Source organism: Eulemur rufifrons, chromosome 24, assembly GCF_041146395.1.
Source record: "Eulemur rufifrons isolate Redbay chromosome 24, OSU_ERuf_1, whole genome shotgun sequence".
Taxonomy (NCBI): Eukaryota; Metazoa; Chordata; class Mammalia; order Primates; family Lemuridae; genus Eulemur; species Eulemur rufifrons.
Window position 1 is genome coordinate 23,751,272 of NC_091006.1, and position 18,096 is coordinate 23,769,367.

Genomic DNA, 18,096 nt, shown 5'->3' on the forward strand with positions numbered 1-18,096 from the left:
ATAATTAGTAAAATGTATTACTAATTAGTAAATTGGATTATTCTTTAAGCCAAAGGGCAAAAATAAGGGAAACAATAAAGGAAGCATCATAGATCCTTATCATTAAGAAAACTAAAATGAATCCATGCTATGGGGTTAAAATTATAATACGTATTAAATTTGTATATTTAATGATTAATTTTTTTTTTTTTTTTTTGAGACAGAGTCTCACTCTGTTGCCCCCGCTAGCATGGCATGGTGTCAGCCTAGCTCACAGCAACCTCAAACTCCTGGGCTCAAGCCATCCTTCTGCCTCAGCTTGCCAAGTAGCTGGGACTATAGGTATGTGCCACCATGCCCGGCTAATTTTTTTTGTATATGTTTTAGTTGTTTGGCTAATTTCTTCCTATTTTTGGTAGAGACGGGATCTCGCTCTTGCTCAGGCTGGTCTCCAACTCCTGAGCTCAAAGGATCCTCCCTCCTCGGCCTCCCAGAGTGCTAGGATTACAGGCGTAAGCCACCTCGCCCGGCCTGATTAAGTTTTTTAATACATATTTTATTTAACTCAAATAATATGATTGACTACATAAAACCAAGTAATATCATAATCTAAATTTGGACCCCTGGTTATTCCTTCTTTATTTTGATTTTCCATCATGAAAAGCCCCATTTTTCAGAAACCACTTAACTCTTCTTACTTTGGGTAAGATTGGATATTATTGCCCTTTCTAGAAAAACTGTGGGTCACTTAACTTCTTATTTTTCTTGACTGCATCAACCACTTTTATTCAATAAATACATATTCAATGCCTAGCCTACTAGATGCCAGGCAGTGTGCTAATTACAGAGCAAGATCATGTTTTCAAGGTATTTATAGTCAAATAAGGAAACTGGAAAAGTAACTATTATTAATAATGATAGCACAGTGGAATAAGTGCTAGTTAGGAGAAAATGCAAGATTTGAAAGTCACTCAGAGAGATGCAGTCTTGTAAAAGTCAGGCAGAGTCTCCCAAAGGAAGTGCAATCGAATTAGAATTGGCACAAATAAGAACTTGTTCCAGGGTTGGAACTAATTATATTGGAAGAATTGATGAAGTGGAGCGAGGGAGATTTCTTTAACTGAAGACAGAGTAGGAGCAGAGAAGTGAAAAGAAGAAAGGTGAAGGATTCATAGATTCCACAAACTCTCAAACTTTTAATTTTCTCATTCTCCTGTCTAAATTCCAACAATGTCAATGGCTACCTTTACCTGGAAATTCTACACTACACCATTATGTGATTGGGAACAGAGAGAAGGGAGGTTTCTAAAATAATAATCCAAAAGTGCGTGATGTTTATTAATACATTCTTTCTTTAGCTGTCATTTTTTTTTTTTCCCAGGGCTGCTTAAGAGTTGAAGGCAAAGATTTTAAATAGATGTTTTCCAATTGACTTGTTAAGACAAAGCCAAGAATTACAAAGTGTTCTTTGGTAGCTTTCAGTAAACTAAGCTAGTTCTACTGATCCAGGGTCTTCACTGCCCTCCTAGTTCTTTCCTGTCATTTTTTTCTCCCCCACCCCAGCTACTCTAAGTTTATGTTTTTGAAGTTCAAACCCATCCATGTTATTCATTAAGTGAGTGAATAGGGATTCCCCATTCCCTATTTCTCTTGTTTTGCTCCAAGCCTCTTTTCTCTCCTCTTCCCCTTTACTTCTTCTCCTTCCCTCTCCCTAACCCTCCTCTCAGGCTATTGGCAAATTTAGGAGTTTGATTATGAGCCAAAGAATAAAAAAACTAATGGCAGAGGCTTCCTACATCTGTGTGACTGAACATGACTCTGTGTGGCTAAATGCATCTGCACGTATGTATTCATATCCATGTTAATCATTGCATCACAGATTTCACAAAGCCAAGCTCCACAAATTAATCTCCGCCTCCTCTGGCATTCAGAATAAAAACTCACCAGAAACATTCCAAATGCATAAGTGGTCCTCATCTCTTTTTATGCAGCTTAAAGCCTGTCTTGGTATTGGAAGAGAACTAAACTAGATCATTCAATTTCTTTCACAGGATCATCTGAACAGGTTGTACTTTTATTATTATTGATATTAACACTGAGTTTTTCAGTCTAGAAAATATAGTATACAAATTATGTATACAAATCTTTTAAAAAAGAAAGCATAAAGAGAACAAAGTAATTGATACTTTAATAAATTAATAATGTAAAGCATTTAACACCTTTTAAAGTTATATGTTTGTCATTAAAAGTAATATCTTACATTTATATAGTGTTTTGCTATTTAAAGAGCTTTGACATAAAATTACAGGAGTATAGCTACCTTGTAAGTACTAAATGCTGGGCATGTTCTCCATTTTACTGATGAGGGAACAAAGCGAGCAGGGTAGAAACAGGTAGAATGGAGACTGACTTCTAGTCTTGTGGTCACATCTGTGATTGGGGCCTTGCACATAGTACTGTTAACTTTTATTTGACATTTCAAATAAATTCAGTAGATGTTCAAAGTCCCTGGTAAAGCATTGACAAGTAGGTTAGATAGTACCTCTGTTATCTAGGAATCCTTAGAAACTGTAGAGCACAGAGAGACTTGATCTGATAAATAAATTTAACAAATATCTCTGAGCACCTACTTTGTGTCACAGTGGTGGATCCTGAGATAGAAAGATGTATAAAAGAATAGTTTCTTTACAGGAAAGTTTGCAAAAAAAAAAAATGTATGTAAACATGTATGTGTATGTATAGTCTCTGCTTTTAGTCACTTTACTCAAATCCAGGTAAATCTAAGAGAATGAGGACTGTGAGAACCCTACGTATCTACACTTACCATACTCATAGTATTCCAGAGTTTACCACAATGCTAGGAAGAGAGTAGATATTCACACAGTGATTATTTACTGGATAAAAAGCAGGTTGGAGGATGCAAGAGGGGAGGATGAAGAAAGGGAGGGAGAGACAGAGGCAGGAAAGAAGGAAGAAAGAGAAAGAAAAAAACTATCTGAATTTAATCAAACTTATGAGTCACACATTTTTAACTATTTTTTGTTAATGTTTCTGAATAACTGTGATATACATACTCAGGATATAAAATTGACAATTTCTAAACGGAAGTGTGTTTTTTGAAAAAAAAAAAAAAAGAGAGAGCAGCTAGAAAAGAAACCCATACATTGTGATACGAGACAATTTACCAAAAGAAATAAAACTAGGAAAGAGATTTTATTACATGCCCCCTAGTTTACCTTTAAGACCAAAATTGACAATGAAGGGGCAGCTAGAAGTCAGCTAACCATTTAATGATAAATCCACCACTCCCAGTTAACTACAAGCCAATTCTTACAAACTTGGCCGAACACCAAGAAAGAATTCACATGAATAAACAAATCAATGGGCAGGTAAAGAGCAAATCGTGCCTTTAATACATATTTTCTTTTAGTGAAAAGATCTATTTTCTGAGAGCAAGGAGAAGGTTTGGGGAACAAGTGATTTATTGACAAGACTGATTTCTATTTAGGGAAAAGAAATCTCATCATTTTGGTCAAATTACATCTAATGTGCCTGAGAAAAGTTTTTTAAAAGTTGCAATGGTATGTATAAAATAACTCACCAGGCAGCTTTTCGGACAAAGGTGAACAAGAGGGAGATCTAAAAAGGCTAATGTTAGGGAAAGAAAATTTGCTGGGATGCCATGTCATAAACTCAAAATAGAGTAAGTTTGGCAGTTACAACAAAAGGCACCAAAGGAAGTTAAAAGCCAATGAAAGTTTACTTAATTAAAAATCTTAGGACTAACACTGAACGTGAACTGGATTGTCATGGGATCAAGAGGTGAATTAGCAAATAATAACCGTCTTGCTTAACTTTATAATTTTCAATCAAATCATTTCCATGAAAGTATCCACTACCTTATTGATCAAGTGAAAGGAAAAAATGGAGGTCACAAAGGAATTTTCTCTACTCTCAAGATTCTGTGCCTTAAATATAACCATCACAGTGTCATTAATTTCATCTTCTTTTAAATACATTCAACAAGCAATTTGAATTCTTTTCCTTAAAGGACACATATTCAGAAACTTTTTAAAAAGCTCTGACTTAGAGATCTGGCAATAATAATCAAATGTGACCATCAATATTTATTGTTATTTAATGTATACATAATTGAACCCTTTGCCAAAATGTTGTATTTCTGGACCTCTTTTTACATGCTTCATCAATTTTGACAGAAATTGAAGGCTCTGTTGTTTGTATTCATAATTGAATGTATTATGTATATCTTACATTTTTACTTAGTTTTAAGGATTTTACTTTATAATCTCTTGTAATTTCTTATACTTTTATATGTCATACACCTTCCTAATAAGATTAGAAATTCTTCAAGCACCAAGACTATGTCATATACAACTTTAGTATGCGTGTATCCCATGTGTGCAACAGCTAAGATGTACTAGACATCTAGAAGGACCTCATTATACATATTTATTAATTCTAAAACATTGTAAAGTACATACAAGATGTGAAATATAACTTTTTTTTCAGTGTATCACTCTCTGATGGATCCTTCCAACCCTGAGTATTGTGAATACTTCGTAGAAATCCAAGGGATTCCAATATATAAAGTTTTTACTAAATTTTGGGACAATGTGGAAGCATTCCAGGCAAGACCAGATGATATTGTCATTGCCACCTATCCTAAATCTGGTAAATCTCCTTGTTCTATTGAAGTTTTTTTTTTTTTCTTTTTCCACTCAGAAATGATAAATCCACCCTGAATGGTAAATGTTAAGCTGTTTACTTCTTATATACTCACTCTGTATATTAAATAAAGATAGGTGTAGACATAGAAAAAGTAGCTCTATTTCATAACTACAAACTGTACCTATCACTTGAATAGCACAGTGACAAATGGATATTGTTGATCACATTAGAAACCTGTGTAATATAGAAGGATGAATCTATATTTACCCCATAATAAAATTTTAAAACTACCATTTACCTTACCTCATTAATGTCATTGTACACACAGAGTATAAGCATTTTTCACAGATATTTTAAAACTCTCTTTCAGCTAATCAGCTCTTTAAGTCTATCCACAAAATTCTATTTTCATTCAATGCCTCTTTTTTTGAGATTAGCTAAGCTTAAGCATAGTTCTGGAGTTTTACAATCATAGACCTTTGGAAATTAGAATAGTCTAATCCAGACTTCTCTAACTGGTTGTTCCATTTACTGCTTAAAAATAAATACATTAAACACTAAGTACATCTTTGGCTCCTTTGATTTTAAATCTGTTCCTTACTTTTCTTCCCTGTTGGGATCAATGGCGGCACAATATCAGTTATTTGAAGAAGAAACCTGAGAGCTATTCTAGATTCAGTTGCTCTCGCTTCGTCATCTCCCCCATGCAATCTGTATGCCTTACAGTCAGCTTCTTATAGGGTCTCTAAACATGATCCTGATAATCATGCTCTCCTGCTTAATATATGCCAATGCCTTTCCACGACTGTTATAAAACACCCCAGACTCTATAATATGCATGACAAGGCATTTTATGCTTGCCTTCTGTTTGCCTTTGTGACCTCGGCCCCACTCATCTCTTCAGGTAGACTCTTTGATTTAGGTCATATAGATTATTTCCAATTTTTTTCTCACCAGTATACCATTCTTAAATATCCTACCTTAGATTTTTTTTAAAAAACTTAATCTGACCTTGCAAACATATATATATGTGTGTGTATATATATATTGTAAAGAGAGTGGTCTTCTCTATCTCCCACAACTGGTGAATTTATGCCAGTGACTTATTAAGACTATGCTCAATTATCACATCCCCTTGAAGGCTTTTCTTTTCAAAACATCATGACAACAGTGACAGTAGCAGCAGCACAGTCTGCTATATATTCCTCCTTGGCAGTCATTTAAATCCTCGTACCAATCTATGTTACAGCATCTTAAGGAAAAAAAAGTGTTGTAATTATTGGACAATGTTTCCGACTCTTCATCGGAACTTTGGCCATGATAAGACAGGGACTAGATGTATTTGAACTAGGACGCAATCTGAGGCATAATACCCTGTCAGTAAAATTTGCGATTGAAAGCATGCTCTTGTGTATCATGTATTAACTCAAGCCTCCTTATTTTTTAGAGGTAAACATTGAAGTCCAAAACTGTTATCAGATTGCACAATGTCACAATTCATTACTGGCAAATTTGGACACATGTCCCAGGTGATATTACTTACTGTGATATTAATCTTTATATTTTGAGACTATTTGGGGGCCTACAATATGAAATATTAGATAAAGTATTTCTTAAATCTTGTGGCTATTCAGACACCCTTCAAATAATGTTGGATTGGTACCTTCCTATTTTATCCAGCCATAAATCCAAGACTCCCATCATCAGCCCTGCATAAGCAGCAGGAAACTCAGATTTTAAAAATTTTTTACAGGTACCACCTGGGTTAGTGAAATCGTATACATGATCTATAAAGAGGGTGATGTGGCAAAGTGCAAAGAAGAAGCGATTTTTGATCGAGTACCTTTCCTGGAATGCAGAGACTGTGATGACTTCTTCAATGGTAATGTTCAAGTTGCTTTTAAAAGCTATATGCATGTATTTGAAGGTGTACATGTAAATGGTACAAGCAGAGAGATTGTAAGCAAGAGTGGCAGTTAGTATTAAGTCTTGTACATAAGAGAGCATATACATTCACACCTTGACAGGGTTTAGTATATCATGTGTCTGTCATAGAGTGAATAAAGAGTTCTTATATGCCTTCAGCAGAGCCTAGTAATACATGAACATTTATTTCCCTGTGGGCTGAATGTGATAATATTTTAAATACTGGAAAAATACCCATAATTTTTTCAAGGGTATATGCAAAAGGATATTCATCACCGATTCTTTAATATTACAAAAAATTAGAAACAACCTAAACATTAATCAACAAAAACTAGCTAAAAGTGGTAAAATAACACTATGAATCATTGCAAATTTTTGGATGTTTCTTGACATTATGGTTTCAATACAGCATATTGAGAAAAAAGGTATTTAGAAGATATCAAAACTTTCATTTCTGTGTGTAGTAGTGGGATGGCTGTGAATTGGGGCATACACTATACCTATGTGCAAGGCTGCTTACCAAAATGGTAATAATGATTTTCCCCAGGTGATGAAATTTTATTTAATCTCATTTTTTTCTCTATGTTTTCCCCTATCTAAACTTCTTTCGTAGCAAGTGCATAGTATTATCATGAACACAATATAGAATCTTAAAGTTATTTCTGTTTTTTTAAAATAGCTATAGAAATCCATATAAATATTTATAATTTTTGAAGTTGCTTAACTTTTAATTTTTTAATGTCAGGAATAAAAAAATTAGACGAGATGGCATCTCCTAGAATAGTGAAGACTCATCTGCCACCTGAACTTCTTCCAGTCTCATTTTGGGAAAAGAACTGCAAGGTAACCAGAACCAGAGCCAAGTGTTCTCAGAACTTCATCTGACTCTGAGCAATTTTAGAGTGATCTGAGCAGAAATCCTCTTAACTGTGTCTTATACACACTTGCTTATTTTATTTTTTCATTGAGTCTGTCAACATTTAATAAGTGTGGAATATAGTCAGAATTGTCAGAAAGTCTATGTTTTAATCTCAACTTTGCCATTTGCCAGATGTGGTTCTGAAAAAAAAAACAAAAGTAAAACTCTCTCAGCCTCAATTTCCACATCTGTAAAAGATAGATAATAATATCATCTTCCTCATGGCGGGTTTTTTTTTTTTTTTTTTGAGACAGAGTCTCACTCTGTGGCCCAGGCTAGAGTGAGTGCCATGGCGTCAGCCTAGCTCACAGCAACCTCAAACTCCTGGGCTCAAGCCATCCTTCTGCCTCAGCCTCCCGAGTAGCTGGGACTACAGGCATGTGCCACCATGCCTGGCTAATATTTTCTATATATATTTTTAGTTGTTCAGATAATTTCTTTCTATTTTTAGTAGAGACGGGGTCTTGCTCTTGCTCAAGCTGGTCTCAAACTCCTGAGCTCAAAGTATCCACCCGTGTCGGCCTCCCAGAGTGCTAGGATTACAGGCGTGAGCCACCACACCCGGCCCTCATAGAGTTTTTAGAAGTATTAAATGAAATAATGCTTATAAAGTATGTGACATAGTCCCCAGCATATAATTAACAAAAAACGGTAACTACTTTTGCATTTGTTGTTATTATTATTTGTAATGAATGTCCTCCTTTTACAAAATATTGTGCTTGGCATCATGAGGCATGTAAATGAACCAGAAAGAGATAAATCAGATAAGTATCATATTATTATTTATTGAGTGTTTATCATGTGCTAGGAACATAGCAGTAAGACACGTGCAATCCTTGTCTTCATGGACACAGTTCATTGGAGGAAAAAGACAAGTAAACAGACAGTCCTGATGGGGAAGAAGGGAGAAGCAAGGCTTTCTTGGAAGGAAACATTAAGGCCCAGGATCAGCTGTCAAAAGTGAAAACTTCAGGGTGAAGGCAAGATTCAGGATTTGGTTATAAAAATGGCCAAAAAATAGAAGTGATGATCAATGAGTACCTGAACTTAGAGAGTCAGATGGATCGTGTATACAGATACTAAAACTACACAGAATGATAAAAGGATTTAGAATGGACAGTGAAACCATGAGGCAGGTGTTCAAATCTTCAATTAAAGCAAGAGAATGACCACTAGGTCAGAAATGGCATCACATAGAAGAGGTATGAATTGGTCAAGTGTGACAGGAATAGGGGTCTTTCAAGTGTAGGATTTTTAAGATACATTATGATCTCAGGTGGACTGTGAGCAGACCAGCAACTTTGGTGAGAGCTGCAGGGAAAGTTGTATCTGCAGGAAAGACCTAGATTTTCACTGAATGCAGAAACAAGAGCACGTGTAGGGAAGTTTGGTGTCTGGAATAAGATCTGCCAAAAGAGAGAGAGTATAAACTAATGAGAATTTAGGGAAAGATCACTTTATTTCCATCTAGTAGAATAAAAAGCCTCATTGAGGACCTGAGCCAAGGCATAAAATATCGATACCATCTTGAGATCCAAAGAACATTCAAGAAAGAGAGAATAGCATGAAGAAAGGCAAAAGGTGAACATTCTGAAGTAAATTCATGGATATAGTGGCAAAGAGTTCCACTCAGCTAATAGATGAAAACAATTAGAGTTGTAAATCAGATTGGCTAATGATAGCTTTTATATGGAAAAAGAATTCACTTTTATTCTGTAGTAATTGGAGGGTTTTACAGCAGGACCTTAAAAAGGAGCTCTCTACTTCTAAGAATAAACTAGAGTTCTTAAAAATAGTGTGAAAATGGAGAGACTTGAGGAGGACAAGTTAGTGGGCCTAATTATATTCAGCAAACAGAGGAAAGTCAAGAGCAGCCTTCTTTTTTTTCTTTTTTTTGAGACAGAGTCTTGCTCCGATGCCCAGGCTAGAGTGAGTGCTGTGGCATCAGCCTAGCTCACAGCAACCTCAAACTCCTGGGCTTAAGTGATCCTTCTGCCTCAGCCTCTCAAGTAGCTGGGACTACAGGCATGTGCCACCATGCCTGGCTAATTTTTTCTATATATATTTTTAGTTGTCCATATAATTTCTTTCTATTTTTATTAGAGACGGGGGTCTCGCTCTTGCTCAGGCTGGTCTTGAACTCCTGACCTCGAGTGATCCACCCGCCTCGGCCTCCCAGAGCACTAGGATTACAGGCGTGAGCCACCGCGCCTGGCCCTAGAACAGCCTTCTTTAATGGCATTACTTAGGTGCAGTGAGTGTACTGGAGTTTACTTTTGCAGATCATTTTCTGCAGAAGTGAGTATCAAACCTACAGCAGACCATGGATATTGGACCCAACTCAGTTATTTAATGGAGAGAAAATTTAGATCCAGAATGACTGGTACTTTGCATAAGATGATAGAACTTCCTAGTGCCAGAACTAGCAACTAAACCCAAAGCTCTCTGATTACTAATTCATTTGTGTTATTTTCGCACCTAAAGTGCAAACTCAACAAGATGTTGGTAGAGATTATATTTTCACTGAGATCAATGTGCATTTAAATGGAACCTCATGAACATGTTTTTTTTTTCCCCTGCAATATTAAAAGTGAGGAAACAGCAGGGCTCTTTTTCTTTTCTTTAGTATGTAGAGCAGTGGTGTAATATAAAGACCGGAGGACAGTATTGTTGACTGCATCGTTTACCAAATTGTTTTTCTTTCAATGATTTACTCTCAAGATGTACTCACACTAAACTTCAGTTTAGTTCCTTTACTTGTAAATTGAGGGCAAGGGCAGGTGATTCATGCCTGTAATCCCAGTGCTGTGGGAAGCCAGAAGTTCAAGACCAGCCTAAGCAACATAACGAGAACGTAAAAAAATTAGCCAGGCTCTAGTCCTAGCTAATCAGGAGACTGAAGCAGGAGATTGGGACCGCTTGAGCCCAGGAGTTCAAAGCTACAGTGAGCTATGAGCAGGCCACTGCACTCCAGCCTGGGCAACAGAGCAAGGCCCAGTTTCTAAATTAAAAAAAAAGAAAAGTGGGGGTGATAATAAATAATCTAACTGACTCAATTTATATTGATGGAATTTGTGATACCCAAACGAGATATTATATGTAAAAATGACATAAAAATAAAAAGTGAGAAGGAGCATTGAACAATGCTACAAAAGCTGCTGTCACTTCAGATTACAGAAGGAGTTTTCTTTATAATTTTATATATTTTATACATTTTGTGCAATAAATATGTGTTATGCTTATCGTTGAAAACAAATGCTTTCTTTTTAAATCTTGGGACCGTTTGAAACAATGTTTAGTGGCTCAATATATGATTTCATCCTTTTAGATTATCTGTGTTTGCCGGAATCCAAAGGATGTGGCTGTTTCTTTTTATCATTTTTTTCTAATGGCAGCCGGTCATCCAAATCCTGGATCTTTTCCAGAGTTTGTGGAGAACTTCATGCAGGCACAAGGTAAGAACAGCTTTTTATCTCTGATTTTCTTCTAGGTAAGTGATACAAGACAATGACATCTCTGAGCAAAAATGTGTTCTGGTATGTTATCTTCCCAGGTCCATAGTCAAAAGACAGAAGTTCTGGGCCCTTGAGGTTCAGAGTGAGCATAGAGTATCCAGGTGTAGATGGCAAATTGCATAACTCAGACACTTCAGTCCTACAAACAAATATATAGGAGTCTGTTTGGGCTCAGAAGTGGTAATTTCCTTTTCTTAAGATTGAGACTCAGTGTCCGACTCTCCACCTTTTCTATTTTTGTTAGAAAAGTAATTTACACCATGTTAATACAACTCTATTGAGCAAGGAATGGAGGAGAGAATAGAGAAGACAAAATGTCTGTTTGTTTCCAAGAAAAATGCTAGGTGCCATATAAAGTCAGAATTCACAGAGAAGTCTGCATAGCTACAAAATCCTTGCTCATTCTACACACTGTGCAACCTGAATATTTCAACCTGATTTCTCTCAAATGTTTAAGAGTTACTTGAGCAGATATTCTGGGAAGTTTTGTCTCTTTGTTAAACACTTTGACTCAAGCAACTAAGTGTTTAGATTTGAGCAAGAAAGGGTGCTGGAGACTGTAGTATTCACTAAAGAAGGCCATTCTGATCCTGTACTAATAATTGTAAGGAAAAGTAATAATGCCATTTTATACCTACGGAAGATAATATCGACTCAACAAAAGTAGGGTATATGTGTTCTGTGTTGCTACATGTTGGAAAAAAATTATGCTAAAGCATCATAAGTGAAACATATGCCTCAAGATTGTCAAGATTCACATCGTAGGGCAGAGAGAAATGCTATTGCACCTCTATTAAAATGATGAATAAGATCTTCTATAAATATCATGGGGAAGTGTTTTCTGTAAAGAAAAATTGCCTAATAGAGTCAAAGAAGAGGAAGTATATGATAAGTTAATGCAATACTTTGACTCACACATCATTATATTATTTTGTCAGCTTTTAATTGGATGGAACATTTTTATATGGGTGAAGGAAGAGAAAGAAAGAAAAGGGAAAAGAGTATTTGGTCATATCACATCATCTCCAAAATCTTCTAATTTTCTGGAATGAGAATGACACTAAGGGTCCCTAAGAGAACACCCCTTAACATCTAAACTAGTAGCGTAATAAGTTACTCAGATAGCTACTAGCTTCAGTTGTCAAAGCTAGTGTGTAAGTGGTAAATTTGAGACCTAGACTGCACTCTTTAGACTGTAACACCATTCCACTCACTAAAAGCCTAATTTATCTCTCTCACTCTCACACACACACACACACCCCAGTTTTAAAAATGTTCTCATGAGCTCTAAATCAAATTGATGAGAAGAGAACTTCCCTCACTTTTCTTTGTCATAAGCCATGTCATGATGATAAAAGTCGACAATATGTTTCTGTACATGGTTTATTCAACATATTTTGCTTCTCTTGCTGCATAGAATTTTGCTTAAGATGTCCAGCTGATCCATTACTTCTCATTTCATGATCATTTATTTATACGTATTTGTTGCTATTATTTGAACACTTGTTTTCAAACTGTGTAAAGATGATGCTATGCCTTTACATTGTTTTTTCTCTAATTTTAGTTCCTTATGGTTCCTGGTACAAACATGTAAAATCTTGGTGGGAAAAGAGAACAAATCCACATGTGTTAATTCTTTTCTATGAAGACATGAAACAGGTGAGAAATTGAAAACACATAGGCAACTTGGTAATTTCTAAGATGTGAACATTTGACAACACTCTGGATACAAAATTCTGCCTTTAAATAAATGATGGAAGCTACTACCTCCAAAAGTTTTAAAAGGAAAAGACCACAAATTCTGGACACTTTAGCACAGATTTGAGGCTAGCAAATAAAAATACTCTATAAAAAATTTTTAAACTTAAGTCTCAAAAAATTGCAAAAATAAAATTTGAAAGAACTGGAGTTCACAAAATAACAACACACACAGACACACATACATATAAAGAATCACCAGAGTCCACTGGTCTTCACATCTATACATGTTGGAATTATCAGGTAGGAATTATAACATAACTATGCTTAATACATTTAAAGAATAAAAGATGAAAATTTATAAATTGCAAAGAAACAAGAAGTTACTAAAATTGACAGTGCAAATTTGAAAAAAAAATAGCCAAATGTGACTTGTAAAAATATAAAAAAATTTAAACATAGAAAATTAAGAGATAGGTTAAATAACAGATTAGACATGGCTAAATAGTGAATTGGTGAAGTGAAAGAGCTGAGGAAATTCCACAGAATGTAGCACATTGATATAAATAGAATACTTCATAAAGAATAATAGATATATAGGATGGAGTGATAAGGTCTCACATATATCAACTCAAACTTCCAGGAGAGAGTAAAAAGAATGCTAAAATAGCAATGCACAAAAGCATGATAGAATTAAAATTTCCTCATAATCTAATTTTTCTTTAGCTTCGTTAGTAATCAGTGTAATTCAAAATAAAAATCACTGTGAGATGCCTGTTTCACACCCGCCAGACTGATAATAAACACTTACAAACATCATCTTAGTTGGTTCTTCTAACAATCTTTGAAGTATCTTTTATATACATTTTATGGATGATGAGAATTATAGTTAGAATAATTTTAAAGTGCTGGGCATGGTGGCTCACACCTGTAATCCCATCACTTTGGGAGGCTAAGGTGGGAGGATTGCTTAAGGCCAGGACTTCGAGACCAGCCTGGACAACATAGAGAGACCTTGTCTCTACAAAAAGTTTTTACAAATTAGCTGAGCCTGGTGGCATGCACCTGTAGTCCTAGCTACTCCGGAGGATGAGGCAGGAGGGTGGCTTGAGTCCAGGAGTTTGAGGCTGCAGTGAGCTATGATCATGCCACTATACTCCAGCCTTGGTGACAGAGAGAGATCATGTCTAAAAAAACAAAAACAAAAACAAAAGAATAATTTAAAATAACACTTTCAGGGTGGTGGGGAGGAAGAATTTTTTTTTTCTTGCTCTCTCATTTTTTTATCCAAAGAGCAGTTTATTCAATTTTAATAATTTTAGCGATTTAATTCTCAAAATATTTTTTCTCAACCAGGCAAGGTGGCTCATGCCTGTAATCTTAGCACTCTGGGAGGCCGAGGAGGGAGGATCGCTCGAGGTCAGGCATTCAAGATCAGCCTGAGCAAGAGTGAGACCCCGTCTCTACTAAAAAATAGAAAGAAATTATATGGACAACTAAAAATATATAGAAAAAATTAGCCGGGCATGGTGGCACATGCCTGTAGTCCCAGCTACTCGGGAGGCTGAGGCAGAAGGATCGCTTAAGCCCAGGAGTTTGAGGTTGCTGTGAGCTAGGCTGATGCCACAGCACTCTAGCCCGGGCAACAGAGCAATACTCTGCCTCAAAAAAAAAAAAAAAAAATTTCTCTCTCTAGGATATCAGAAAAGAAGTGATGAAATTATTCCAGTTCCTAGAGAGGAAGCCAACAAAGGAGCTTATGGACAAAATTGCACAACATACTTCATTCCAAGAGATGAAGGACAACCCATATACCAATTATACAACACTACCAGAGAAAATTATGAACCATAAAGTGTCACCCTTCATGAGAAAAGGTGAGAAAATCATGAGGTTTGCTTTTATACTGTGGGAAGTTGCAAGTTGACATGGCTATAGGCAAAAATCTAGGGAGGTCTATTCATGCCTGTGGACCCAGCTTGTGTTTTCTTCAGGGCTCGCTCACATTTGATCGCCCTCTTTACTCAGTTGCCAGTTCTGCAGGCACATAAAACACAACTACTACTACTAAATTGTGAGTACTCATTGATCACTTAGTATGTGCAGCATATTATATTAAGAATGAGCAGCAGCCCCCCTAACCTCAGCACTAGAAATAATACCGTACGCTACTAGCTATGATTTATTAAAACTAAGCCTGTGTGCCTCAGTGCCACACCATGTACCTTATTATACACTGACTCTTCAGGTTCTACCTAGAGACTCAGGAGAAAGGTTCTGTTATTATTTCATTTTGAGATGAGGAAAACAGCTTAGAACAATTAGTCAACATTTCCTTGAACAAGAGGCACACATTTTTCAAGACTAAGTGGCAAAGGTAGAAATTCAAATATACCTCTGTTTAGCAAAAATGCCAACATATAAGGAGGTGAAATTCTTTTGGAAGAAGGCATGGCCTGATGAGGTATAGGTAGTTTATAAATCTAAAGGCATGCAGCAGAGTATTGGTATGGCTTACTGGTATGTGAGAAAGCAGAAATAGAATAGAGAAAATCTTACTCGTCCAACCATAGTGTCAGTGAAAGGGCAACGGGATTTGTGAAATAACAGGAATAACAAATGAGCCACTGGGTAAAACAGGGAGCCACTAAAAAAAAGATTCAATTCTCAGATTATATTTTCGTTATCTATCTCCTTTTCCAAAATGTCTAAATATATATTAATATTTAAGATAAGACAAAGGACTTAAAATAATTGTCAGGCTTGCAAAGGATGGCTTACTGCTGAACCCGCAAATCCTACCTGATTTTCAGTGTACACATTTTATGTCTTTTGATTTTGGGGTTATTTCAGTGGGAAAATTTAGACCTCCTTGGACCAGGGGGCAAGTGAACTCCTGACTAGTTTAAAAAGAGGGCTGTTTTTTTTTTCTGCAACAGGAGTGTTGGAAGAGCCTGCTAGACCATTATAACAAGCAAGTTGGAAAACACTCTCTAACTGGCAGTAGCAGCAGAAGTGAAGGGAAGGCAGTTCGTGCAAAGAAAGCCTGAATATGAATAATGAATTAGATGTTGTGGTTGAGGGAGTAACTTCTAAGTTTATGGCTTGGATACCTGGTGGTGCCATTAATCAGGTTATGAAATAGCACATAGACAAAACAATTTGGTGGCAAAGAAAATTATTACTTTTTACCTAGTTGAATTTGGAATACTTGGAAAGCATCTAGGTGGCAATGCCACCTAGGCAGTTGGATATGGAGGCATAAGTCTGACTTTGAGTGTTATCAGCTTTAAGATGATAGTTAATACTTTGGGAGTGGATACAACATGAGTCTAACCCTGGAAGCCCCAACATTAGGGAACTTTGAGAAGAAAAATTAAGTAACATAAGAGGGACGAATCAGAGAATGAAATTTTTTATTTATTTTTTGACAAATCAGGAAAAAGCCATCTTTGTAAGCTCAAATAAGTATATTACTTACTATATATATTTTATTCCAAAAATTGAGAATTACAAGAATAACATTTAAGTGTTAATGAAAGTGACAAATGTTAGAAAAACCTCATTATTCTTTTTTAGAGAGTTAACACTTATTATTCTTTCTCCTTTGTTACAGGGATTATAGGAGACTGGAAGAATTACTTTACAGTGGCCCTGAATGAAAGATTTGATAAACACTATGAACAGCAAATGAAGGGATCTACAATGAAGTTTAGAACTGAGATTTAGATATGGCTTTCTTTTCTTAACATATCTGCGATTAAAGATGTCTTTTCATCATTCTTTTTTTTATTTTAGATTAGTATAGAAGAAATCACGTAAAGGATCATGGGTCAGGTTCACATGTTTATTCAGCTGTTCGTACAAAGGAGAAATGAGGTTTTTTTTTTTCCTCCCTGTAATCATCTTCTTAATGTTTCTTTTTTTTTTTCTTTTGCTTCCTCTTCTTCTTTTCTATTTTTAACAAATATTATACAAAGCCATATAATCTATGGGAATCATGTAGTAACAGATGGTTCAGCTTTTCAGCATTTCATTAAAAATAAACAAACATTCTGGACTATTTTTTGATTACTTTTTCCATTTAGTGGGACATTTAGTATATATATATATATATATATATGCATACGTGTATATTAATAGTTGTACATGAACTTCAAATACTCTAGAAAAATCAAGGAATATATAAATTTGGGGGTATAACTATACCTATGATTTCCTTCCTGATTTTCTTATACTTTCTACAGAATGACTTACATTGGAATTAGTAACGAATTTTTATTTTTTTTTTTCCAGCAGAAATCATCTTTAGTCACATTCCCACCCTGCCACCTGAGAGTCTCTTTCAGGCCAAGTTCCTGATGGGAGGGGATGTAGAGGGGCTGCCTTAGGCCAGGCCCAGAACCCCACAGCGCCGCCCGGCGGAGCTGTCTTTACTGCTCTTGCTGGCCAAAGCCATTCCTTGAGGTGGGAACACTCTGGCTCCTCAGTAGATGTCATAAGTGGGCTCATGACTGCCCCTGTACCGGGCTGCCGGTGGGGAAAGCGCTTATGCTTGGGGTGGTTAGGAGGGGCAACTGCACAAACTCAAACATGCGCTAAACTCATGCCCAGTAGCTGGTGGAAGATGGTGACTTGTAGAAGTCAACAGTGTGGGAGGTCTGCTGGGCCAGCTGGTTGCAGGGTGAGGTGCAGGTGTCCTCGGATGTCAACTGGCCTGTCCTGCTCGCAGAGCAGAAAGGCAAGGCAGTGGAAGCCGGAAACTGCGTCAGGGAAGAGGGAGAGGTAGGGACATGTCTCCTGTCCTTCAGCCACTCTGTTGCCCAGGATGTCAGTTGCCAGCCAGTGGACGCACTTGGCATGTGGCTCCACAGGTGTCCATCTCAGCTGGTGAGCAGCAGTGCCCAAATGGAGACCCCTTCTGCCCTGTGGGGACTGGGGAGCCCCGGCTGGAGTCACCTCACTGCCGTAGTACACGGGCATCAGGTCCTGCTCGTCCACCGCACGGGCCACGCCTCCAGGACACCGAGGTGGCACCGTAGAACACGTCTGGGTACAGGCCATAGTACTGGGCCAGACGCTGCTTGCCGTCGGGGCCACAGGTCCTCTACCCCTTGGCGACACGGCCTCCAGCGGGCTGCCAGCCTTCCACATTGGCCACAGCTGCCGGAGAACCCCTCCCTGTCCCGGTAGCTGCTGGTCTGGCCGACCTTGGGTCAACCTTGTCTTTGGGGTCTGTCTCCTCCCACAAATGCTTGGGGTGGGTTGGCCACCATGAGAGGCCAGCGCCCCCTGCTCGCCCCGCGCGGTAACAGTCGAAGCTCTGGTACTTCTCAAGCAGCTCAGGCTGCTCACAGGGGTGTCCTCCTT

At 37.1% G+C, this 18,096-nt stretch overlaps 1 protein-coding gene across 2 annotated transcripts; it reads left to right on the forward strand.

Moving 5' to 3' along the window:
• Nucleotides 1-200: 200 nt before the first annotated feature.
• On the forward strand, nucleotides 201-16,769 carry SULT1E1 (sulfotransferase family 1E member 1). Of its 2 annotated transcripts, none has more exons than XM_069457408.1 (8): nucleotides 201-321; nucleotides 4,510-4,671; nucleotides 6,422-6,550; nucleotides 7,340-7,437; nucleotides 10,842-10,968; nucleotides 12,593-12,687; nucleotides 14,423-14,603; nucleotides 16,343-16,769. In XM_069457408.1, the coding sequence occupies exons 2-8, from the start codon at nucleotides 4,524-4,526 to the stop codon at nucleotides 16,453-16,455; spliced, it is 891 nt and encodes a 296-aa protein (XP_069313509.1). In that variant the 5' UTR covers nucleotides 201-321; nucleotides 4,510-4,523; the 3' UTR covers nucleotides 16,456-16,769. The 2 variants fall into 2 exon arrangements, with proteins under 2 accessions (XP_069313509.1, XP_069313508.1); XM_069457407.1 differs by lacking the exon at nucleotides 201-321 and adding an exon at nucleotides 1,946-2,044.
• Nucleotides 16,770-18,096: the final 1,327 nt, after the last annotated feature.